This window comes from Sturnus vulgaris, chromosome 5 (genome assembly GCF_052056855.1).
Source record: "Sturnus vulgaris isolate bStuVul1 chromosome 5, bStuVul1.hap1, whole genome shotgun sequence".
Lineage (NCBI taxonomy): Eukaryota > Metazoa > Chordata > Aves > Passeriformes > Sturnidae > Sturnus > Sturnus vulgaris.
Window position 1 is genome coordinate 8,395,724 of NC_142247.1, and position 26,674 is coordinate 8,422,397.

At 40.8% G+C, this 26,674-nt stretch overlaps 1 protein-coding gene and 1 long non-coding RNA gene across 5 annotated transcripts in view; one reads left to right on the top strand and one right to left on the bottom strand.

Annotated features, from left to right (window-relative positions):
* Positions 1-2,043: 2,043 nt before the first annotated feature.
* On the bottom strand, positions 2,044-7,843 carry LOC106854990 (uncharacterized). Of its 3 annotated transcripts, none has more exons than XR_015803672.1 (3): positions 7,787-7,843; positions 5,696-5,918; positions 2,044-4,671 (listed from the first exon to the last, which is right to left on the bottom strand). It is a non-coding gene; the product is annotated as an uncharacterized LOC106854990 (long non-coding RNA). The 3 variants fall into 3 exon arrangements; XR_015803673.1 differs by lacking the exon at positions 7,787-7,843 and adding an exon at positions 6,527-6,588; XR_001403319.2 differs by lacking the exon at positions 7,787-7,843 and having other exon boundaries at positions 5,696-6,362.
* A 3,149-nt stretch (positions 7,844-10,992) lies between these two features.
* The window catches only part of MPPED1 (metallophosphoesterase domain containing 1), a 58,971-nt gene continuing 43,289 nt past the window's right edge, over positions 10,993-26,674 (top strand). The window contains exons 1-3 of one of the 2 annotated variants that reach the window (XM_088164797.1): positions 10,993-16,530; positions 19,685-19,947; positions 24,907-25,088. In XM_088164797.1, the coding sequence (XP_088020923.1) occupies positions 19,796-19,947; positions 24,907-25,088 (334 nt within the window). In that variant the 5' untranslated portion in view covers positions 10,993-16,530; positions 19,685-19,795. Of the gene's footprint in view, positions 19,948-24,906; positions 25,089-26,674 lie in introns of both variants that reach the window. The other variant, XM_014881059.2, reaches the window with a different exon arrangement.

The window sequence follows — 26,674 nt, forward strand, 5'->3', positions numbered from 1 at the left end:
GAGATGGGTGTTTGATGTGCTGTTGCTCCCTCTGAGGGCCTGGAGCTGGCTTGGAACACTGCAGCCTTGATCTTTGCTGAATCAAGCAGAAAATCATGACACTCAACCAAAAAGTCTTTTGGGCCATTTTGCAACCGCCTGTTTAAAGCAACAGTACTGTATCAGAACAAATCTAACAGAAACTTCCAACTCCAACACTTTAGTATTTCTCCTATACAATTGTGCTTTTTCTCCAGTGGGTTTGCATTTTTATGTTTTACATGCCTCCCTTTGTTTCCTTTCTGTTGTTCACTACACTTTAGCCACATTAGCAGGCATATAAAAAAAACTGCCCAGAGCTACAAAAAATATAACATCCTACTTTAAACTTTGTCTAAAAGATGATTTCAGCCAAAGTTTTCTTCCTCTGGAAAATTATCATCATACTGAACTGCTTTCGGCATTGCAGGACAATTTGTTCAGCGTTGCAAATGACTTACTCCACAGAACTTACTTATTTACTTACAGTATGTACTGAACAGTTCCTCTGAGAATTTGGCACAGGCTGTATTTATAAGGTACCACCTGTCAGCTAACAGTCACCATTATTCACCCAAATTGCACAAGCAGACAGACTCACTTAGTCTGTTTAGCTGGGCTGGCCTAAGGGTTGTCATGTGGAAAGTTGTGTCTACTTTGGTCAAATAGAGGCTGAGGAGGGTCCTGGCTTTTCCATTTTGAGTATGGTGCCCCTTGTTTCTGGCTAATTGTGTAACAGCCTTAATTTTCTTCTGTCAGCATTTAGTCAAGCTATTCCTTTGCATTACTGAAAATTTGCTTTGTCTTGTAAGCCAACTGTGTTACTTTTAAGGATGGCTTGAAGGATGAGACAGGCTCTAGTGCCAGCCTCAGAGCTGTGCTAACAGAGCTCATGGCAGGCAGTTCTCAGCCTCCTTAGGAGTGCTTGCTTCTCATCCTAGAACACTACTGCGAGAAATCAGAGGTTTATGGGGAAATTCCACTACTTTTCTATGAGCCAGTAACTTCTCCACTGGCCTCGATCCAGGGAAATACATATATATATATATATATATATTTATTTATATTCATCTCCTGATAATTTATCTGCTTCAGTGGTGTATGTGCACTCTACAGATTTCCACAGTGCCCTGCAATTGAGGTGAGGACTCTGGTTTCTCCCTCTCTCTGACTCCTGTCTGTTCTATAGCCACTACAGGCATTAAAACAAAGACTCAAGGCTTCCTCAAAGCTCAGGAGAATGCCACGTCCTTCTGGTGGCCAAGGTGTGCAGTGCTGCCCAAATTGTACATTCTGACCCCCATCCTTTTTGGATTCTGATCACCATCCAGCCATCCCTACCCAGGGGACGGCATTTGCAGGAGAAGCTCATTATTCCCTTCATGCCTAACCCAAAGGTGCAGCAGGAGAGGAAACACTGGAGGCCTTTGCCCAGGCTGTAGGAGAGTGGTTCCTCAGATGCTGGACTCATCATCTCACCAAAGGTCAAACACTGCAGTCACTGGAGTGCCAGGAAAGGAAAGGAAGACTCTACTCATGTTTCTCTCTAAATACTAGATCCACACTTCCCTTACCTCTGAATTTCCTTGTGGTGATGGGTTTATTTGACTGAATTGTGTGCTTCTCTGATTTAATTGTTATGTTATTAGGGTGAGTAAAATAAAGCTGCAGCTTTTCTTTCGCTGTATTAGTGCAGTTTAATTACATTTGGGAAAGGCAAAAAGGAGAGTGGGAGCTTGCCAACATTAATGCTGTCTGTCATTCACAGCCCATTGATGACAAGGAGTTGAAAGCTTGGCAGTTACTCTGGTAATCAGCAACCTGGCTGATGACGAATGGAAAAGATTATGTGAAATTTCCTGAAAGGGGGGTGAAAAAAAGAGTTCTCCAAAGAAATAAAATACAAAATGAGAACAAAGGGCAAAAAACCCCAAACCCCAACTTCTAAATCCAACACTAAATCCTTTTTATAATGTTTACATGAAAGACCCTACATGAAGCAGACATAATAAATGACGATTTTCCAGTAGTAAACTGTGTTTATTGCCTATAAAAGGAATATGTTTCTAAAATAGGAGCACAAATATGTCCACTTATTGTTGAAATGGACTTTTTCCCCTCAGCTGAAGAATACATATCACTGATAAAACCCAACCAACCAAACAAAAAACCTTTTGTTGCTGTAGATGGTCTCCCAGTAATATTTTTTAATTTATAACACTGAACAGCAGCTCATCTTTTAGAGCTGTTCCAAATATATAATTCTACAGCTTTCAAAATGCAAATACTTTGTTTTCTTTTTTATTCTCTCTACTTTATTTTCTATTTTTAATACAGGAGGATGCAGATATTTCATCTTACTATTAGGAACATAAGCAACTGCTATTCAGGTTTTAGAGTTATTTGCAGTATCTCAGCCTCCGACACAATAGTAAAGTTCAAGAAAAACTCATGTTAAATGAGACTTGGAATTGCATCAGTGTTTAAGGAGAAATTCTACAGGAGAAATTCTACATTCTACATGGTTTTGCTGTGACCTGTAAAATACATTACTTGTGACATTTCTCATTTGTCTTAATTAAAAGCTGAATATCATTCCAAAGCCTTTTTTTTTTTCCTTTTTTTTTTTTTGCAGCTTTGGGAAGAAACAATGATGACTTGTTTGAGGTTTGGTCCTGTCATTTTTCTGTAGCTGCTGGATATACCTACTCATTTTCACAAGTCACAGAATTGCAGTTTGTTATTCAAGATTTCAACTTTTCATTTTGCTCACAATGGGCAAATGAAAAGGTCCTCTGGTATCTATAGTATTATTAGACCATATTTTTAAGAACAAGAAAAACCCATACAATTGGACAATGTGCAATTGTTTGCTGGGCATGCAAGCAATTGTGAGACTTTTGTCCCTTCTGTTTTGCCAAGCACAGCACAGGACAAGAAAGAAACAAATGGCTTTTAATCACGACGTTAAGCAACTCGGGCAATTTAAAGTTTACCAGCAGGCAGTGTTGACTGTTCGGGGCTGTGAATAGGGAATTTCTCTTTCACACTGCTAAACAGATACATCACTATGTGTCTCCAGGCTTTTTCCCCACAGGCAGAGTACCACAGCTCTGTATTTTATGAGGAGTTGCAGGGAACACCTAACCACAGCTGAAAGGAGATCGCTAAGGTTTACTGGAAAATGACACGAGGCTGATTTGATTGGTAAGTTTAGTGTTAAGAACTAGCTGTTTGTTTATAAGCTTAAAAATATCACACAGGTTAGAGACCTCCCCCCCACTAAAGAAACGATGATGGGATATTAGTCATTCATCAGACCCACTTTCAAATTTCTGTGGAAAAAACGTAAAATTTAGCAAAAAAATCCCCAAACCCTGCTAACTTTTATTTTTGTGTGTGTAAGTTAGCAGTGTGAAGTTCCACTGCCTGAGGAACAGGTCTTTCCATCCTGGACAATAAATCATTCTCTCCATGTGATAACCATGCCCAGGCACATGTTCCTCTGTATTTGTCCAGGTTTCTTGGACACACAGCCATGCCTTAGAGCTCAGGTCCACCACGTATCCTCACCTGGCAAAGACCACCCAGGCTGTATAGATCAGCTGTTCCTTGCACACGTGCATTCCGTCTGATGCCTCAGGAAAGCACCCTTGGAGTGGGAGTCAGGCTGGGGAAGTGCAGGCTGGAGGGCCCAGGCACAGACGAGCTCGGCAGGGCACGTGCAGGAAGTCTGACATGTCACAGAAGTGCAGGGGATGGGGAAGGAAAAGCCTGGGAGAGGATGGATGGCACATTTCAGAGCCATAGGCTGTCACTCATCAGTGGGCTACTGCTGCTCTTCTGCTGTGACACTGTACTGACAGAAGTCTGCACTATCTGTAAAAAATCAAACTGCTCAAGAAACATAAAAAAATCCTAAACTAGGCTGTATTTGTTTAACAGGTGGTTTCGAAGCACAGGTTTAATTTAAAAGACACATAAATAATTGCCAACCAAGAAGCCAAATCAAGTACAGAAATTCAGCTGAAATAATGCACTGTTATATAGGTTTATATTTATTATCCATTTCTGCCTTCCCCAGTGGTTGTCTGAACTCCATTTGCCCAACTGCCCTTCACTTTAGATAAGGGGATCATTTCCTCCCCTATCAGTTGAAATTAATTATTGTCTGTTGCTACCCAAGTGCTCACATAGAGCATTTTCTGTCTTGAAACTAATCATTTAAAATTGAGATGTATAAGCCCTTCCACCTTGAAGTAACAATCTGTGCAATCAAAGGTAACTATTAGGAGTCCCTTGCTTCATTATGCCAGAATTTCATCAAAATCCCTGCAAATACTGTCTTTGCTGGACAATATTATTCCTTAATATCTTCCCCAAAAATTCATTATTAAAAAAATTAAAATAATCAAGTAACATTTTGTCGAAATTTTGTCAGCACCTCTTCAATTGACACAAAGAGATGTTTGCTGTTCCTGAGCTTTGGAAGGTGATGCCACCAGCCTGACCGAAGGCCTTGGCTAAGCAGATGGAACAGGATGTGACTGATGCAGGAAAGCAATTTTTGAGAGCCCCAGTCTCTTCTGCAGTCAGGGTGAATATCTTCTTTGTTTCAATCCATTTGAGTAGTTCAGTTAAGGACTATTAAAGCTGAAAAATCAACATTAGAGAAGAAAAAGTAAGATTGCCTATTTTCCTCTGTCAATCTACAGCTAAACCCAAGTGTGAGAGGATAAGATCTGCTTTCTCGAAGATTGTGAAAGCCATGGCTACCAGAAGCTTCCAATTTAATTCTCCTTCTACAGGCCATTATTTCAGTTATTTCATAAAATATTTTAAAATGCAAAGATACTTTTGAAAAGCATCAAGCGTATTTAAGGTAGTTTTAATGAACAATTTTAAATGACCTCAAATTTTAATTGAATGTCAGTTTTCATATAAAGAGAACTTGATGCAAGTCGTAACTAAAAATGTCAAGTACTATTCACCATTATGTAACAACAGAGGGGAGATATTAATTTTTTAATAAAATATTTTAAACCAGAACCAGATGTATTTAATGTGTATAGATATGATGTTAACTCGATAGAGATGTTAATTCAGTTGAAAAATGAAAATAGCCAAATCTGCTAATACTGCTCAGCCGATTTCTGTTTACATGTTCACCAAAAAAAGAAAATCCATTTCTCTTATAAAAGACAACTAAAATTTAAGAAGTGAAAATAAGATCTAAATTACCAATATGAAATATTTCTGTTTGTTCTTTTAAAGTATAGTTGAAATTAAGGATTTGTATCTAGCCACCCTTGCCTCACCTGGAACATTTGATCAACAATTTTAATATTAAAGACAAAAATAAATAAGAACAATGCTTAGCACATTTGCTCCTTTCTTTTTTTTTTTTTCTTTTTTTTTTTTAAGTAGGAATTTATTACTCATATTTCCCATGGGGAAACCACACAACCTCAAGATTTCCAAAAAAAGGTGCCTGTAATTACTTTTCTAAGCTTGTATTCATGCATCTGAATAAGTGAATTGATTGTGTATGTGTTCTGCAGCTTCTAATAAGTCCTAACCATTAGGCCGATCAAAAATTTCTCAAGCACATTTATATTGTTGCAAAACCGCTGACATGTCAAAATGCAAACTTTCGAGATAAATACATATGTTTTACCAGCAATGGAAGCTGTGGGGGAAGGTTTTCTGGTCCAGTTTGGGGTTCCCAGCCTCTGCCCAGAGCCAGGAACTTCTCGGGTGCAGCCGAGGGGTTCCCCTGCCCCAGGCAGAGCCTGTGTGTGAATTTGGCTCTGCTCGGTTGTACAGAACCGATGTGTGTGGGGCTCGATGTCTCTTATTTCCTCCAGAATATTTCCCAGCGTTGTCTGTTTCATCCTGACCTGGAGGAAATGTGCAAGGTACAGTTTTGCTGTCCAGAATGGGTATTTTCCAGCTCGGGATTTTCAGCCTGCTGTTTGATCAGCAGTAAGTCACCATGTGTACCAAACCCAGATGTAACTCCACTAATTCTTGCTCGATATCCAGCACGCTTTCTTGCCTAGCAGGCGATACCGGAACACGCGAGCAGGAATTCAATTTATTCTTGTAAGGATTTGAAATTTTTTTCATTTGAGAATCGCTCTGCAGTTGTGCAGTAAAGCCCTTTACATGTAATTTGCCTCTCCTCGATGCATGCATTTAACTCTCCTGCTCTCTACTCATAATATCATAGGAGTGTAATATTATATATTTATGATTCTACCATGGCCTGATTTCGAAGCAGAGGGAAGCTGTGCGTGCTCGGTGCCTCTGAGAAATACATCAGGCTCTGTCAGGGAAGGGACCTTCCCTCGGCCACCCCCTGTGCCCCGCCAGGACCGCACCTCCGGAGCCTCCCCCGGCGCCCTTCTCGCCCCCACCACCTGCGCTGCCCAAAGGCCGGCCAGCAGCTCCCTTATGGCCGGGGAGCTGCCCGGAGAATCCCCCCGAAGCCAAACTTCGCCCTGACCTCTGCGGGAAGGAGGGGGACGACCGGCACCCCCCGTCCCTCCCCGAAAGGCCGGCGCGGAGTTCCTGCCTCGCAGCGCGCACACACACGCTCCCCAAGGATGCTGCCTCGGCTGTGCCCCGGGCCGAGCAGCCCCTCGGCGGGGCCGGGGGACGCAGCCTCCCCTCCCGCCGGAGGCGGCCCCGCGCCGCCCCCGCTGCCCCGCGCCCGCGCCGGGAGGGGACAGCCCGCGCTCCGCCGCCGCGCCGGGGCACCGAGCACCGGGGCACCGAGAGCCGGGGCACCGAGAGCCGAGGCACCGAGCGCCGAGCACCGGGGCACGGAGCGCCGGGGCACGGAGCACCGGGGCTCTGAGCAGCGGGGCCATGCAGCGCCGCGGCCCCGGCGCATCACCGCTCCGGCCGGGCGGCGAGGAGGCAGGGCCGGCAGTGGGGGATTCCTGGCCCCCCAAAGGAGGTGGGGGAGGCGGGGGAGGGGAGGCAGGGGGGAGGGGAGGCTGAGCTCCCGGAGAAGGAGACGATCGCTCGCACAAAATCCTGCGTCCTCAAAGCAGCCCCGGCGGGCAGGGTACGTATTTGGGGGGCTCTCCCCCGCCCCGCTGCCCCCGCAGGGATGGGGGGTCGGGGCTGGGGTCCCGGCGGCTGCCTCGGGCGGGAGGATGGCGCGCAGGGCCCGTTCCCGGTGCGGGATCGGTGGAAGGCGGTGAGGTTCGACCGCCTCCCCCGGCTGGGGACCGAGGAGACGGGGGGGGGATGGGTCCGCCTGTGTTGCCGTGCGAGGGTCTGAAACCCCCCAGCCGCACCCCCCACCTACCCACCCCCAAGCGCGTCAGGGCTTTGCTTCTCCCAACCAAGATTCCCCTTGGCTTCTTAAAAAAAAAAAAAAAATTATATATATATATATAAATATATATATATATATATATATATATATATAATATCTATGCCCCAAAGCTAAGAGAGAGTGAGGCGGGCGGGGGGGGGGGAGCGAGGGGGGGGAAGGGCTTTTCTGAGGATCGGGAGAGAGGCGGAGGGAGAGGCGCCGGGAGCCTCGCAGCATCCATCCCGTGCCCCGGCCCCGCGGCGCTGCCGCCGCCGGCCGCGCGGAGCGGGGCGCGGAGCAAGGTAAGGGCTGGCACCGCGCTCCGGGGACCCTGCCTGCCCCTCGGGGGCTGCTCTCCCCGGCTGTACCGGCGCTCCCGGCCAGGGCAGGGCGGCCGCTGCCCCGCCGTGCCCCTCCGCCGCCCAGCCGGGAAGTTACTTTGTTCGCAGAGTTGCCGCGGAGGCCGGGCTGGGACCCCCGGGCGCCCCGGCCGCCCGTCCCTCGCATCCCCCCGGCCGTGCTCAGTGTCACCAGCCAACACCGCGGAGGAAGCCCCCGTGGAAAAGCCGTGCGCGCCTTCCCCGGTAGTTTCCCCTCGCATAGCCGGGGGAAGGGGTGATGGAAGAGGAAGAACTTCCCTTTGTCGTAGGAGAGGATTGAGTGACCTCCAAAGTTTTGTTCCGGGAGGAAACCGCTCGATAAGTTTGGTAGGATTCATGCCGATTTGCGTGTAATTTATTGCGCTGTTATTTGGTATCCAGCACGCTCAAAGCAGCAGAAAAAAAAAAAAGAAAGAAAGAAAGAAAGAAAAGATTGGAGACGTTTAGATAGAGATTTCAGTTCTTTTAATTGCTTTCTTAGGATTAGCGTTTTCTGTCTTCCACTTTCAGGTGGGTAATGTGGAATACATTTATAAATGGGTGTGCTTGTCCGTGGGTAACACGGAGGGGACGGATGGGAAACGTGAAGAGACTGGGCAGATTTTAAACGTTCCATTCTCTTTGGCGGAAGATCAATAGTTGAATATTCCTGCTTGTGCAGTCTGTATCTTGACAATTTTATCATTGAGAGATAATGTATGGTATTGATAGCCATTTCAACTTCAGTTTAAGGGATTTTGTGGTTAATTTAGACTAGTATAAATGAGCTTTGGATATTCTGGATAAATTGATAACTTGGCATGATTATTAAACTTCTCAATTGGCTTCTGATGAAGTGAACTCTCAGTTTTTCTGAGGTAGATATTTACAATGTAAGGCTGCATTTTAAAAGTGTGCATCTGAAATCTGACTACCAAAAAAATCATGCATCTTCTGAGAAGACCAGATACGGAGTCATTGTAAAATGGCAATCTGTGTTGCACCTATTCATAATAAACTGTTTCGTGATGCCAGACACTGTAAATTCTCTGGTAGTGTACTACAAAAATGGGGGTGCTGATTTCTATTCGTTTATGCATTTCCTTGAAATTATTAAATGTAGTTGTTTTCCCATGCATGATACGTATATGAACTGATTCATATTAGTTGCTATCCATGAAATTTCAACGGTATGTTTGAACAGTTTTAGCTTGGCTCTTGAGGTTTGTTTCATTGTCTCAAGCTGAGACATAACAAATCTTTAAAATTTCTTGGTTGTACATTATCCCGCCTATCTCCTTCCTTCTCTTCCTGATCTCCTGTGGTATAATTCAAAGCAGAGAAAGTGCAGAGAATACCTGTATATCTCCGTGTGAAGTAAAATGCCCATTTTAAAGATACACAAATGTTCTTGGTGGACAAGAGCCATCCCCTCATGCCCTGTATGCAAACCTTCTGGGCTGCTATTGACAAGAGACTTGCTTTGGTGTTAGTTTGTGATGCCAAACAACAAACATTAGAGAGTGCAAAGATAAAGCTGGTGCTCTGATCTTTGTTTAAACAGGTCATGGTTTTTATTTAATGCTGCATGCTCATTATGGGAACTGTCAGCAGGAATGTAAAGTAGACTGGAGTTCTGATCTGGCACACATTCATAGATGACTCTGACATTGACGTTTCTGCTTCTTCAGTTAGTAGTTCATAGAATATAGTGTTGTTTGTGATTATAATTACTTAATTGAATGTACTATATGAAATCAGAATCCTCTAGATTAATGTCCTTCTAGGAACCAAACATGTTCAGATCTGCTGCCTCAGGTGCAGTCCTCCTGACCTGAAGAGTTACACAGAAGTGGACTTTTCTATTTAGTAGAACTAGTAGAAGTGTGTAAAGCTATCATTGGTTTTTAAGTCAGCTAGAGTTCTGCCACTGAATTACAAGGACGGAGACTCAAATCCCCTGAAACCAGGTAACTGCTTAGTCAATTACTCAGTCAGTTCCTTTTTTTCAGACATATGGAAACAATATCAAATAGTAATTAGAAAATGCATTTGTAATTGAGAATTTTGATGCTTTTCATCCATGAGAACAGTTTTCATCTCAGTTGGTTAATAAACATAATAAAAATAATTCAGTGCAGTCCATTTGATCCTTGCTGAATCTTGTTTTGAAGAATTCATATGGGATATGCAAGGTAAGCTGAAGGAAGAGCCTTTTCACATGTTAAGTTACACGAAGGAATAGTAGAATATTGTAACATACAGTACGCACTTTCAAAATAAGACTCAGTGCAGCACTGGAAACTTTAATTTGGGTGTTCTGGATCATACATCGGTTTGGGTTCTGCAATCATTTTCCATAGGTCAATTTCATCTGTCTAAGAATTTCTGAGAGCAAAGTGGTCTCTAATTATTATTTCTAACTTAAAAGAAATGCTTCATTTTAAATCCTGGCTATTCTAGGTTTTGTTTCAAAATATAAGCAAAGTTGGTAATGTAAGAGAGTTCTTTAAGGTCGCTGGATTGTTATCCTTTACTTCCTACTAGAAAATCATCTTTTCAGCCAATGTAATTACAAATAAAACAGCATGAGAATGCGATGCTCAGGCAAGGTTGCAGAGTGACAGTCCCTGATAAAATCTGTTGCAAAAAGTGGCAGAGCTGTTACTGTACTGGCTGTTCCCCTGCTTCTGCAGTAACCACTCTGGAGGTAAAGCAGTTCATTCCTGGGCACTGTTCACTGCTTGACCTCATTGTTGAAACTGTCAACAAGTGTGACAGTTTTGCCGTGATTTGACAAGGCAGTGGGAATTGTATTAGGATTTACAATTAGCCATCATGGTATATATGTGGCAACTTGCAGTCATAACTGACTTGGGATTCATTATATTAACCTAAACACAAAATGCTTAGCATATTCCATTCGGCCACGATTTAAAATGCTTTGATTTACTACGGGATTAAAGACTGAGTTCATAATATCATTTAAATATGCTGTAGTCTGTGTCAGACTAATATCAGTGTAGTAAGGGCTCGTCTTTACTGATTGAGAGGTGCAATGCAGAAATACATTTCAATTGCAAGTATTAGCCTAATTAGTCTAATTTGTACCTTTCTGCTAAAACCAAGAGTATATCACTTTTCTTTGCAAACTTGCTTTTTATGTGGTGCGTCCTCTTGGCCTTTTAAATTGAATTCCTCTGCCATGAAGTCAGCCCGGCTTCCCTTATGCCATCGAGGGTCTTGTCATTGAACCAAAGACTGAAGCCAGCAGAGCAGCTGCACAAGTAGCATATGAAGGAGGCTGATGGTGACTGATATTTTTGATTGTTTTTCCTAATTGGCTGTTTTTGCACAAGCCTCCTCTTTTTGCCTGCTCTCGGAATGGCATCACTTCGCTTAAGGCGCTGTGTAACTCCAGCACCCTGCACACCACTTTCCTCCTCATCACCTTTTCCCTCCTCTCACTGACTCTTATCAGATCCCATCTTCTCTCCACTTCTGTCTTTTGTGATGCTAATCTTGCATTATTTTTTCCTTCTCCGTAAAAGAAAATGGAAGGAACGTGGTGTGTTGCCATTGCACCACTCATTCCTGTGCTACGTTGTTTTCCTCCCATATCCTTTGTTGAGTTTCTGGAGACTGTAACCTGGGGCAGAGACTGTTTTACTGTAGGGCTGTACAGTGTCCAGCATCATTGGCTGCTGGATTTCACCTGGTCTGTGGACACTCGTAATATATGGTAATAGAAGGATTATTTTGGCTTTGTGGTTCTTTGGTTGAAAACCCAAATATTTATACTTAGGAGGTTTTCTATACTGTACTGCTGTTCTGAGTTTTGTCTCTCAACACTTTGTCCCTAATATTAATGGATTTTGGTAAAAGTCCAAGACACTTTGCCTAATGTAGTGGGGATAGGGTAGATTTGAGCTTAGCTACTGACAGAGGTTAACTGTCTTGTACCTTCAACAAGAATGATGATAAATGTCAATTTCAACACATACTAGTGGAAACTTCAGGTTTGTCAACATAAAAAAAAATCAGATTTCCCCATGTTGATCAAATAAAACAGAAGGGAAAAGAAAATTAAAAAAAAATGTACAATGAGTTCTTTTCCGAACTTAGTTATTTTCCTCCCAGATATTTTTATATTTTGATCTCTGTTTACTTTCCATCCCTAAACTGCGTAGTTTTATTTGAGCTTTTTTTTTTTTTTCTTTCCCCACATGAAAATCTTTTCATCAGTGCAAATAAAAATTTTCAAGGGAGTTTTCAAGCAGCCAGTGAATCAGCTGATGGACGGTGCACAGTTCAGGGGCAGAATTTCTTTATCTCATATGGACTGTGTAGGGGGGCCCTTTGTGGACAGGACTTCAGGGTAGGAGGACTGGCTGTTGACTGTTTTTTCCTTACATTAGTTCTGGAGGAAATACCTGGGAAAATAAAGGTAACGAACCCACCAACTCCGTCCCTGGACATGAATCAGATGACACGAAGGGTTTCAATAGGAGAGATGCAGCTAAATGAGCGAGAAGTGGAAACACAAAAGTAATATGACAGCATAGTTAATTTTCAAACTTTTGTGTGTAAAAGAAAAAACATAGCTGTTAAGGGTTTGCTTGTTTAATTTTATAATTTATCTCCAGTTCTTAGTAGAAAAATAAACACTGATCTCAGAAGTAGTATCACTATAAATATATTTACATGTGAGCTGTGTTCTACATCCCACCTTTGACATATGTGCTGGTACTTTGGCATTCCATTCATCTTAAACTACGGGGATGGATAAGCCACTTCTCTTTTGTGCTCTTGTCCTTTCAAGAGTTGTTAGCATCAGATCTCTTTCTGAAATCAGAGGAGAATATTGGCAGTAGAAATGAATCCACAGCTGAGTGGTGCTGCTGCACGAAAAGGGAAGATCCTGTCAATTTATTTCACACAAATTCCACTGAAATCAATTTGGATAAAGTGAGTGTTGCAGGCAAGTAGCTTTCACCCAGTGGGGCTTGCACTAGGCTAGGAAAGGAGGATGTGGTTGTCACCAAAGAGCAAAGAAAAAGAGCATTCTTCAATTAAAAATTAAACCAAACTGCGTCTTAAATATGTTTCAGCACTTTCATAGTCTTCTTCTCAGTAAATTATCTTTTGAAAGATTCAGGAGTTTAACCAGGTGGCATGCACAAATTGCAAACTGAAATGTAGAATCAAACCCTCATAACCCTAGTTTATTCCTGTTGGAATGTCCATTTTTTGTAATTTCCCCACATAACCTGTATTTTTGGCTATTTTCCTTTAGAATGAGTATTCTCATTTGGGGTCTTCTATTTTTTCCTGCATGAATACATACACATGGTTTACAGTAACGTTGCAGATTATGCATTACTGTCAGAGAATAAGGCAAATCTTTTAGAGTGAGGAATGATTTTTGTGGCTCTTAGATATTTATTTAAAATTTCCTTGCCTAGAGGTAATTACTTACATAGATGAGCTACCTCTGCAGGTATTTTTAGATAACTAAAGATTGTATTGAGCAAAAATAGTGTATTTTTCAGGAAAAAGATTTGATTTTGCTTTTGAAAAAAAGCATCCATTTAAATATTTCATTGAAATATGACAATGTTTTATACATTCAGGCACTATCATACTAGGATAACAATTATGCATTTAGTCTTGACAAATATTCAGTCTATCTGTAAATCTTAGAGCACTCCAGTGTCTAAAATATATTGTATATATGTTAAAGCAGAAGTTTAAGCAGAAAAGAAAGCATTATTATTAGGTTGCATTGATTTTTCAAATTGAATAAATGAACAGTTTATTTGTATGGATGAGAAATTGATTCAGAGAATGATACTGCTAATGAGCCAAAATAAAACTAAATCTTCATAAATAGAATATTTATTTACTGTATAGTTTTGGGAACTAAGTAGAGAATGAGAAAAAGTAATATAAAACCATACATTCATTCAAAATAAGACTGACAAAGAAGGTTTCCAAGTAGTAACTGCTTTAAATAAAGAGAGAACAGGATTTCTTAGGTAAACGTGCCATTTTTGTATTTTCTGAACACAGTTTCTGTGTCCTTTCCTGGATGCCTGGTCAGAACTTGGGTGTACAGTAGGTGCAGTATATTTTTGGATGAAATTTCACAGAAGTGGATGTTACCACTTAGTCCCAAAACCCAAATAATTTATCTCCTTTCCTACTTGCTGTGTCCATATAATCTTTTTATTGCAGTTAAAGCTCACAAGTATGTTAGTGTTCTTTATAAAAACAATGATGAGAGAAATGTGCAATATTTATGTTCTAGAGCAAAGGAAGTAACTAATTTGAAGAAAAAACAATTCAGTCAAGAATTTTCTCATACTGTGTCAGGTCATTATAACCTGCAAAGGAGAACAGTGAAGTGTGTTTTAGAATGGTGAGAAATTACTTGGGGGATTTTATTGCCTTTTTTCTTTTTTTTCCCTAATGCAGGTTAAGGTGCTTGGAATTACAGAGAAATAAGAGGTTTTATTTAAGTCATTCTTTTATTCCATGTTAGAAACCAGATTGCTCAGTGCCCCGTAGATCTGCAGTTAACAAATACGTGAGATATATGATGAGGCACTGAAGTATTCACTGATACATGAAAGATGAGATTCTAAACAGAAGGGGACAAAAAGAGTTGGGTTTTGAGGCTTACAGGTAATTTAGAATTATGTTCCCTGGTTTTGCTTATATAGGTGGAAATAGCTATGACTTCCAGGGAAAAGACACAGTCACAGAACTGAATATTATTTGACTGATAACAGTTATCAAACTTAGATTTGCTGGCACAGAAAACCACCTCAGACATTTTATAAAAAGGCTAAGAAGTGCATATTCAGTTTTATTTGTTTTAAAATGCAATGAGAAATGTTCCTATCTTTGACAAACCCCATTCATTTAGGAAGCCTAATGATTCCATCAGTAGAAGCGTGCAGGATCAAACTAAAAATCCACAAGTGTCTCCATGACATTTGACTGTACTGCCTTCCCTTTAAAGTCCTCATTTGTCAGGTGAGCACACCAGGCTGCCAAGGGGAGGCTCAGTAGTTTTGCTTTCCCAGGACCTGCATTCTGTTTCAGAAGATGAAGAGGAGGAAGAGGAGAGTTTATCTCCCTGGAAAGGTTTCCATCAGCAGCGTGATTTCCCTGGCTCATCCTTTCCCACAGAACAATGCCTTTTCAGGATTATTTCAATATTCATTTTCCAGTGACAGAAGTGAAGACAGCAGACTGATTCCATTGATTGGCCTCTATCTGAACTGTCTGAAATGAAACCCTTAGTACTTGCAGCCTATTTCTCAGTGTAAGTGGTCACTTTTCTAGTCTCAGTATATTCATTTACTGGTGGTCAGTTTGTAACGAGCATTTTTCAGGAGGTTAAAGCAAAAGCAGGAATTTGTGGTAATGAAGCTGAAGGTTGTAAAAATATTACTGTGACGATTTGGACCATTGATGCAGAGTACTCTGCAGTGATTTTTGCAGTGAGGTTTAAATAAAGGGTCTACTTCCTTATGTATGGGGTGATCTGACAGTGTTTGAGAGGCACTGTAGTATAGGGAAGACCTGGACCCTTGTAAAAAAATACAGCTTTGATGTTTTTTAGGTGCATGGAAATGCTTTTTTTTTTTTTTTTTTTTTTTTTTGGATACTACATTTTGTTCTTTCATTGCCTCCCCAAACCCCAGCTCATCAGGCTGGCTGAGCAAAATGAGCATGTTTTCTGTAGCTGCATCTTTGCCCCTGACCTTGGTATTGCCTAGAGGAGTCCCACCATTCTCTTTCTTTGTCTCATTGGTGGTGGAAAATCTGGCAACCATCCCTGTTCAGCTTCTTGCTGGGATGAGCTACAGTCACATTGTGCTTCTTGACCTCCAGATGCTTGCAACTTAACAAAGATCATTCCTCAACAGAGAACACCTTTATAATTTTCTCCCAATTAATTACATTTTTAAAATTATTATTATCATCATCAATATTTTATCTTGGTTTCTAATTATTTCAGTGACATCTGCTTGAGCCATGTTGCTTCAAGTCTGGATTCATATTGTATGCTGCTGGAATTGTTTTCAAGAAGTGTCAGTGCTGTCTTTAGACTTGAGACAAAGGGTGGATGATGGAGAGAACAGTGGGATCAGTGGAGTGAGATTTGGGGAGAGATGAGAGTGAACCTAGGATAAAGCAAAACCCGTGAGTGGAGAAGTGAGATCAAAATAAAACATCGGCTTGAAATTTAAAAAAAAAAAGATAAATAGAATGCATAAAAAGGCTGGGAAGTTCACGTAGATGAGGAAATGTTTATGCTGGTGAGATACCAGAAATTTCTGGCTAAAAAGTGAAAAAAAAAAAATCTTAATACAAAGATTTATTTGAGGACCTCATAAAGTCCTTAAATATATCTGGGTAGTCCTACCTGCCTAGTACAGTAATTCTTTAGGAGAGGTGTTTCAATCCTCATGGTTTATGGCCTGATGTGAAGCCTTCTGAAGGCTGGAGCGGGGTCCATTGCTCACAGTGGACTTTGGACACACGCTGGAGAAAACTGCAGGAAAATAATGTACAAAGAACATTCCTGCCTTCAGTAAGGAGATGGCTTAGCTGATTTAATAGCTTTTTCTCAGTCTGTGATTCCAACAGCCAGGTTTGTGATATTTATTTTAGTATTCATGTTCTTGCAGTCCTTTTTACATTTCTCTGTTTTTCCCTGGCAGACATCCCGCAGCTCCATAAGTCTGGGGGAAGAGGATGGTTAGCATGTTGTTGCTGTGGGGATCTGAGTCTTAACTCTCTGTGTTGGTAATGCTGGGCATATAATTTTAAAACTTGCATGTTACAGAAGCAGATAATTATTTCCCTGCTGCATTTTATACTGTGGTTTGGGAAAGCAATACATTTCAGAATATTAAAAGAAAGAAAAAGTTACGATTTGGGGGACTATTGGAAATGGAAACAGAAAGAGGGGAGTAATGGGTGTCAGTCTGGTTATCAGTCAAGCTGGAAGGAGACAGCTTGTTCTGTCGAACACCAAGAATGTCAGTAGTCAGCCAATCACTTATGCAGGAAGAAAACCATAGACTGAAAGGTAAGGTTCAAAGACATCTGTGTATGTTTCTGAAATGAGCTTGAAATCAGCTTGCTATTGAATGATGCTTACTGGTCCTGTGTGTTACACAGAAGATTTCTGTTTAGCACAAGGCATTTCTATGACTGCTGTTCTTTTTTTTCTTGCAGGATCTGCGTCCTTTTCCCTTCCCTTCCCTTCCCTTCCCTTCCCTTCCCTTCCCTTCCCTTCCCTTCCCTTCCCTTCCCTTCCCTTCCCTTCCCTTCCCTTCCCTTCCCTTCCCTTCCCTTCCCTCTTGTTTTTATATTTTTTATGGTTTTTATGTGTCCAGGACTGGCAGTGAGTGACTGTCACTGAGCACAAAGCTCAATATGCTGTTATATTTTTTTTCCCTCTTATTTTTTTTTTAACATCAAAGGAAATAGGTTGTCTTCCCATTTTTCACTTGTATATAGGGTAAACTTTTTGCTGAGTGTTTGCTGCCATTCTCTCAGGCTGGCCTAATGGTGTGAGTCACTCACTTTCCAGTGAGCAAGGGTTGATTCCCTGCCTAAAAGAGCTCTATAAACTAAAGGGTGTGTCAGGAGTTATCCTGATGTGTTTCTGTTCCCAAACAAATTTGTCTTTTGAGTTAGATTGTCTTGGTAAGTGCTATTCCACTAGCCCAGAAAGAGCAGGAGAGCCAAAGGGTGGCTATTGGGGTACTTGCACATTTCTCTGCTGTTTCTGCAGCAGATTTGACGTCTGACTTGTGGTCAGTTGTAAAGGACAGAACCAAAGAGGAGGCTGACAGAAGCTGTTTCCTCAGCTGCTGTGAGCTCCTGAGAGCCTCCTAAGGCTAAAGGGTCCTAAGGCAGGTCCTAAACTCCTTTGAAACCCTGGTTCCGTTGTGTGTAAGGTGAGCACGATCCCTGAATTGTGCTGTGTTTTCCAGGTAGTTCTAAATCCTTGTGTAGAGCTGTGGAATCATAAATTATTTATCTTACTGAAGAATATTTCTAGAGGTCACCAGTTCTAATAGTTTCTTTCAAACAGAAGTAGGTTCACTTAGAACAGTTTGCCCCCTATAAAATCTCTGACCTTGACTATTCAAACTTCTTTACAAATGCATCATTTAATACAGGAAGCTCCTTAGGGAAGGTTCTTCACATCTGCTGTCATAATTTCTTATTTCCTAAATGCAGCAATTTATACTTGATTATTCTTACAAGGATCGTGCCTCCCTTCCCTCCCCCTGCTCTGGCACATTCCTTTGTGCTGCTGCTTCTTCTGCAGCCTGAACTGCATCTGAAAGTGTTTGAAATCCCAAATTTTCTTTGTTGTTATTCTAGCATTTCCTTACCACTCCATTCTAGGGGAGGGCATGTAGATAGGAATCTGCTCCTTTTTTTCTGAGGCTGTTTTGCTTCGGCTTGTTAGTGACAGCAAATTGTCATCATCTTACAGCCATTCAGCCAGCAACAAAAACCAAGCTGAATCTTTCATTTCGGCTTCCTGAGAACAAGATTTCCCCAAACAAAAATACCCTGCCACTTCTTGGAGCACTTAACATCTGCGGTAGTTAAGCGGAGGGCTGCAGCCCAGATTTTTAAAGATGCTTAAGTGCTTGACTGCCACTAAACTGAATTGGACCTAAGTACTTGCAAATAGCTCTAAAAATTTGAGTGACTGTGAAGGCCTCCCTCATCCATCACTCTCGGCACTGGTCCCTTCAGAATGGCAGACAGGCACATCAGCATGGTCACAAAAAATACTTCTAGTCCTGCTCTCCAAAACTCTGCATATTAAGTGAATTGCTGCATTCTAGCGTGGCTTGCCATGAAATACATCTTTGAGTCAGATTGCTTGTATTCCCTAGAAGAAAAGAGCCCCTGCTTGCATGAAAGTCAATATTTAAGTCAGACAACTTTTAAAAAGGATGCAAAGTTATACTGTAAAAATACCCACCTTTATAGCTCATAATCCATTTTTTATTAAAACTGGGAAATAAGAGCAAAATTCACATTAAAATTACTTTCTGCTGTTTCTAGGGGATACTCTTTGCATTCCAGTTGGTTTCATGTTGTTTTTCCCCTACCCATTTTCCGTACTGCTGTTCTAGACTTGCATAACCTTCGGGGAAAAATTTATTCCCAAATATAAAACCTGTATGGATTTTATATTTTTTCAATATTTAGTAACATTTAACTGTGTGTTAGCCTTGGAATCACTCTGTTTTGCTGTGAATCCAGAATGCTGGGCTAGTACTGACTGAAAGGTGTTTGAAGAGGGAAGCCCTTCATGTTTATGTCCTTCACCCAAGGAGTTGTGTCCTCCTCAAGGAGTTCCTTCAGTGATGCTATGAAACCAGGATCAAGTGCACAGGAAGCCTTTCACTCTTCTGTTGATGCACAGAACAGGCACTTGCAATGCTTCTCCATAATAAACGTCATGAGTTAGGAAAATTTAGTTACACTAGTTCTTGTTCAATTAACTTGCATTTGAGGTGTGTGTAGCCATGTATTCTGTTTTAAGTTTGGTGGGGGTTTTTTGAGGGAGGAAGGGGAATGAAACTTCATCAGTTCTGTGGAAAAAAAAAAAGGAAGTAAAAGATTGTATTGGAAAAAACATTGCAGCTTGGTGCGGCTTTCTGAATGACGGTCTTGTCTTTTGGGTTTGGATTAAAATTCTGAAATGCAGGAGCTATGTTCTGTAGGAAGTTTACTTTCACTCCAAGCTTCCCATCCCTAATTAAAGCACATTCATCAGGTTGCTGAGCTGGGAAAGTTGGCCGTGTGCACTTTGAGCAATCCTTCTCCATCCCTCCACCGTCACCGGGCATCCAACGACGCCAGTCGCGAGCAGGTGAAGTGCCCGACAGTGACGCTGCCTCTCTCCCATGTGCTGCAGGTGTTTGGAAGGGGGGTGTGCTGGCTGGCCCGGGGGCTGCCATGGTGCTGGCCCCCGCAGCAGGAAGATAGCAGAGATGGTGGCCTGAGGGCTCTGGCCCCGCGCGCAGACATGGCCTTCGCCCAGTCCCACATCATGGCAGCCAGGAGGCACCAGCACAGCCGGCTCATCATCGAGGTGGATGAGTACAGCTCCAACCCCACACAGGCTTTCACGTTCTACAACATTAACCAGGGACGTTTCCAGCCCCCACATGTGCAAATGTAAGTATTATAGTGCTGTTATTGCTCCAGCACAGCCTTCGGAATGGTTATTGCCTTGTCGATGTGGTATTTGATGGGCCAGTCTAAAAGAATTCAAAGAACACGGTTTTGCTGCCTTTCTAATAATATTTACTATAATGACAAGAAATCACTCCATTTGAAAAGTACTTTGTTAAAAGATGGGAGAAAGATTTCCTCACTGGTGTAAGTGTAATACATAGTACTTAGGTATTAAAAAGAGAAATAAAGAACAAGCAGTGGCAATAAAACACAAGATGCTACAAAGATGATACTTTCTGCAATCTTAATAATGTTTGTTTGCTTTGTGCACTTGCATATTGATGTACATGGCTGCTGGAAATACCAAGCCTGGATCTGTACAGCACACATTTCTGTTTGGTTGGTTATATTACAGCTGCATACAAGGGAAAAATCATATCAATACATAAAATACTGTGAGCACCCATCCGACAACTTACTTTCCGAAAATGCCAAGTGCTTAAAGAGTAATTAAAATAATGTGTTTGTTTCTGACTTCTTATATAATGACAACATCAGTAAAATTAACTGCTCTAGATGATTTACTTGTAACGTAAAGTGGAGAATTATAATTACAAAACGAAACCTGCCATAAAGTTTAAAGCCAGAAGGAAGAACAAAATAGTAAAGCTATTACAAATAAATTAAGTATAAAATTCTACTGTAAAATATTTTTATAGGGAATAAAAATGTCTGCACCATTTTATTGTGTTTATTAAAGAGAGAAGCAGCCTTATCTTTAGATCAGATGGCTGGTTTTAATTTTTTAAAGGGAACCCTTTTCCTTTAGGAAGACTGAACAAATAGTCACCTAGTTTACATTTTTGGTGTTAAATATGATTTGATATCTTAAAAACGTAAGTCATGATTTCTGCAGTTAAAAAACTCAGCACTTGTGACTGGTTGAATTTTGTGTGCCTATTTAGTGGATGCTTCTTAGGCATAAATTAGATTATATTAAAAAAAAACCTGATGACTAACATGTATATCAAGATGGTGAGCAAACACTCGGTTTTTGGGGGCAGTATATTATAGTCTGTGTTGGGGTTTTTTAGATCCTACTGAAATGCAAACAGTAAAATGAATTGAGTGTTCGCACTGGGAAACATCTTTTGTTTATAGAGCTGGCAAATGGTAGAAAAAGTACAAACAAACAAATGTGGGTTCAGAAATACTTTTACAAATGAAAATGCCAAATGCAGGTTGCCTGATTTGTTGAGGCTTAGCTATTCTTTGTGAATATTCAGACAGCTTCTGGGCACTCAGGAATTTGTTTCCTGGTCTTAAAAGCTGAATGTTTTTCACTGGGCTGAAAATAAGTTATTTATTAGTATTCACTTGGTTCTCAACGATATGCTGTTTAAACTTCTAAGCAGTAAGAAATCATGGTACTGGCGGCTTAGGCAGTCAACTATATGATAGAAACCCAGCACCCAAGCAAGGAGTTGAAAATAAGCTATCCTTAGAAAATAGTTCCTCAGAAGAGTTTAGCAATCTCTCATGAATGATTAATACTATTGAAGAAGCTTGTGCAAATAGAAAAACAGACCAAATCAATTGAAACATGTACCACAATCTGACCTACGCTTTCTCTTTGTACAGAAATAGTAAATAATGTTTCTGAATACCAGCAGGATTGCTTTTTCTTCCTACCAGTGAATAGAATAGTAACAAAGAAGGGAAAAGTAGACATAAAAAGGGTGACAAAAGCACCTTTTATTCACATTATTGTTGTGGGTGAAATCTTAGCCCTGCTTCTGTGCATGCGAGTTTTGTCCTTAACTTCAGGGAGGTGAAGGCTTTGTGCATGGTTCAAAATATCTCCATTAGTAATGTTGCAGGCAATCATAAACATTTCACACAGACCTGTTAACATCTGAACTCACAGTAAACTACTTTAACCACGGGGTGGGGGAGAAGGGTTGTGTCATCCTTTTCTTCTGGACTCAGTCTTGCAGCTCTTCCTTGGTCTTCTGTGCAGGTTTGGGCTTCTTATTTAACATTTTAGCTCTCAGAACATGCTGACAGCCCTTTCTAGACCTGTCGTAGTCTGGCATTGACTGGGTTGCCTCTGACAAGAAGGGTGGAAAATTCTGCCAATGTTTTCAAGTCCATCAGTCATTTCTGGAAAGTGCCTGTCTCACTCCTTCCTGAAGAACAGAAATCTAGTGTATAAACTAACTTCTAGAAGTGTTTTTGCTCTGAGATGTTGTTTCTCAGCAAGTTTTTCTACTGTTATAAAGAAAAACAAAAGCATTTTCACAAAAAAAAAAAAAATCAGCAGATCTGTATTCCTCAGCTCATGCTGCAAGCTGTGCATTGGGTGTTGGTGTGACAGCTGCTGTGGGAATGCGTTACACAAGAATATGGGGATTGAGCCTTCAGAAATTATTTCCAGTAATACAACTTCGATGTGTTTGCGAAACTTGACATATGTTTTTACCTATATATGGTCTCAGTGCGTGCATATCACTTCAACATGAGAAATCTGCATCTCATTTATTTGTTGGGGGTTTTTTTGTTTGGTTTTTTTGTTTTGGTTTGTTTCGTTTTTTGGTATTGATGCCCTTTTCCCATGAAAATTCTCTGGCGTATTGCAGAGGATTTAAAAGTTACACATACCTCAGCAACCAGGAAAATGCTGTCCACACCTTCCCCATCCCCATCCAAAGCATGTGCATTATGTGCTGCATGGGGTTGCTATGGTAAGTCTGCTGCTTTTTCCACACAGCTTCCTATGTGAGATGTACACTGCTCCCTAACACCCAGCTCACTGCTGTCCTGAGCTTCAAAAAAATTCTGAAGGAGAAGCACTACCTGCTTTAGAGGCTACCCTACCATGAAAAGTCAAAAACGTGGTGTTTTAGACCAGTCCAAATCCTTACGTTTGCCAAGGCAGTATCCATGATTTAAAGCTGGCTCAGCAATGCCATCTGTAACTCACTTTGGGAAGTGTTGGGCAGGGAGAGCAATAATTCAGTTTACTGGAGTGATGTTTAATCCTTTTAGCTTGAGCAGCTACAATGATAGCCAAGATCAGTCTCTCATCACTTTTACCCAACCACCCCTGTTCATTTTTTGCATCATCCTTCACACAGTTCCCACCTGAGGGCAAATCCCACCATTCCCCACCCACATTCCTTTGCATCCTTGATGCCTCCCCTGGAGCTTGCCCTGGGCAGCTCTGTCCTCCTCCAAAGCAGAGGCATTTTTAACATCTCAGCTCTTTTCCTGCATCTGCCCTTCCCCATGTGCCCTACACGAGGCATTTCCAGCTGCTCAGAGCCCAAGCACTGCACTCTTTGCCACCCAAATTTTGGAGTTCCCACTACATCCTTGCTTACATATGTCCCTGGCATGTAGTTCATCAGGTAGGATTTGGTCACAGCTGGATTTACTCCTCAGCTCATATTTAGCTACTTTCTGCTCAAAACCTGAACTTCAGAAAGACAACCCTTAGATGTTTGTACTAAAAGACTGCTCCTCCAGTTTTGCTTTAAAAACCCCAATATTTCTTCTTCTTATGTGAGAAAGATGGGTACAAAATAATTGTTTCACACTCTGGTTTTGTAGTTACAGTGTAGAAAATGCTAAGACCTTTTTCTGTATTTAACAAGATTTCAGTGTTTTAGATTTGTTCCTCACCCTCTCACTAATCCTGTGAAGTTGTCAAAACCACCTCAGTTTATCTGCCTATAAATTTCATAGAATTTTTTGACACAGAGAAAAGGTTGAGTGATTAAAGCTTATTATCTTACACCTTTTAAGCAATAAAATGCTTTTTGAAAATTTACCTATTAAACACAAGTAGTATTATTAAAATCAAAGATCTCTATATTTTTTTTCTCTGAGTTTATTTATGTAAAAGTAAGCTCCTGAATTGAAGCACAACCAGCAAGGGATAGAAATATGTACTATATACTGCAACAGTGAACAAAACTAGTTTTATTTGTTCTTTTAAAAAGAAATGTTGTAAAAGTAAAATACTTCACAACAATTTTGTGTATCTCTCTGGTTTCTAGTGACATTAATATAACTCTTGCATCTTTTGCTTTTTGATTTTTTTCCACCAGAATTCCCTAACTGGAGTAGCAGATACAGTATAGCTGACTATAGATAGATTTGCTTCTATGTATTCGAACAATATATGAATTGAGGTTAAAAAGATTGATTTGAAAACAAGTATTCCTTCTATTGCAGAGAGGTGTTCTCTGATTTCCTCTAGTAAATTATGAGTCTCATCAAACTGGGTTAGATCTTTTCATTTCTTCAGTTTTGAATGTAGAGATTGGGTTCTGAACAATGCAGCCTCACCCCTCACAGCATCTGATTTCATTTAGTGTAATTAAGCCCAGAAAGTCGTCACTTTGTCCTGACAATAGCCAGGCTATAGCGAACATTTACAGCTGTTAGGAGAGTTTTTATGTTGCTTTGCATTAACACACTGAAACATATCTCCAAAATGTGTTAATTGAATTTGCTGGAATTGAGTAACTTGCAGAAAAGGAGTTATAATTAGAAAAAAAAAGTATTTAGGTATCTGAAATAAATCTTTTCCCTGTGTACAGTGTAATCATATTTAAACAATGAAATGGGATAGTACATTTCCTTTGAAACTGGCAATGCCTTTGATTTATTTGTAAGTATTTGTGTCGAGTTACGCCATAGTCCAATCTCTTTTCCTTAATCTCTTTAAATTAATCTATCTACCCAACTAATACTGAAAATGTTGTGATGTGAACATCAAGAATTTTTACACCTCCCATTAGTGTTAGGTTTGTTTTAATAAATCCTTCCATCAGGCAGATTTAGAAGTCTGTGCAATCTTTTGTAAAGGTAAAAAGTGGCATTAGAATTGCAAAGCAGACGCTAAGAAGTACGTAAATACTTTATAACCTTGTTATGATGCATTTCCTACAGGGTCGATCCGGTGCCCCACGACGCTCCGAAGCCTCCAGGATATACACGATTTGTCTGCATTTCTGATACTCACTCAAGAACTGATCCCATCCAAATGCCATATGGAGATGTGTTAATACATGCTGGTGATTTTACTGAGCTGGGACTTCCTAGTGAAGTAAAAAAATTCAACGAGTGGCTAGGTAGGTATTGAATTCTGTGTGGATTCGACAGTAAATTTGTTTACTGATTGTACGTGCCCCTTCTGCCTCCCAGTTAAAAACCATCATGCACTCAGAAATCATGAATATTAATTTGACTTTCAAATTTGAATGGCAGGGAGCAGGAATCAGATTTTTTTTCCTTAGTTTCGACAAATATTTTTGCATTTTTCCAACTGAGCAAATAGGATTTGTGAGACTATTCATCTGTTCTGCCTTCACACTCTTGAGTGTACATTAAGCAACTTCTTGGTGTTAGCAACAATTGAAGTCAGGAGGCCTTTAATGATTTACATAAAACTTCTTCCCTACATTGTTACAGCTTTGCTGCCTCCCCCAAAAAGTTGTTGTGACTGAAAACATTTTTCAGTTTAACCCCAGAGGGCTCATAGGTTTGTTTTTTTTTTTATATCTGAGGCTCAGCTGCGCCACAGAGATGAATTCTGAACAAAGCAAACCGTGTGTGCCTGTGGTTGCTGCCTTGGATGTAGCAGACCAGATGTAGATGCCTTCTGTAGGCAACTTTTGGCATTGCTAACTGAAATTCTGTTCCACTGGGCAAGAGAGTGATGATTTACATGTGCTTCTGCAATGTCTTGTATATGCTAGAAAAAAAAAAAGACAGTGAAAATTGGAAAGCATGCACTGTATCCAGACAAAAACCTTCATCAGTGCTGTTCCTGCAGCATTGCAGATACCTTAATTTAGAATAAAAGTGGCTTCTGGATTCTAAGATGTCATTAATAAAAAAAAGGTGAGAGGGAATGAAGGAGTTGGAGAGAGAAAGAACACGATTCAAGGGTAATGGATTTCAAGTTTTTGTGTTGATTTTCTTTCTTGTGGTTGATATTTTTGCATTTTTCCTGTCTTTTTTTTTTTTCTACATATTGCAGCATTCTGCACTAGGAAGGCACAAAGCAGACAGATGCATGTAGGCTGAAATGGAATTTAAAAAGCAAAGTCAGGACTTCACAATTTAAACAAATATTTACTAGCAAATAATTATCAGCAAGGCTGATAAATATTTATTTGAGCTCAGGAACCCAGTAATATGCCCCACATGGAGCAATTGTTTCATTCTGTAACTCTGAAGGTAGGAACAGCATGTGGAATAATTGATATAGAGCCATCAACTCTGTCTCTGCACCCAAATGGAACAGGTTGGTTATAAAACAGCAAGTTTTGACCCTATTTTGTAGGTCTCTACCATGTATTATAGTAATGCGCTGAAAATAGCATTTACAAATTATTCAAACCATATGGTTACCCCTTCTAAATAATCCTGATTTTATTTATCTGATGGTGTGGGAAGAGAAATGCTTTGGGATATTGCTGTTGAGCAAGGATGGGGCTGTGCACATTGCTTGCTGCACAGTTTTTGTCTCCAGTTCTCCATCTGCCTCCCTGCTGGTCACAGCTGTACAGTGTTCTGAAGATGTCTGTAAGCTGAAATCCTCCCAGAATGGTAGGGAGATTTCCCAAGGCATTCTTGTGATGTTCTCTTCATCATTTTTATTCCAAAAAAAAAAAGGCTTAATTTTCTGACTTTTCAGGCATGCTTCCAATTT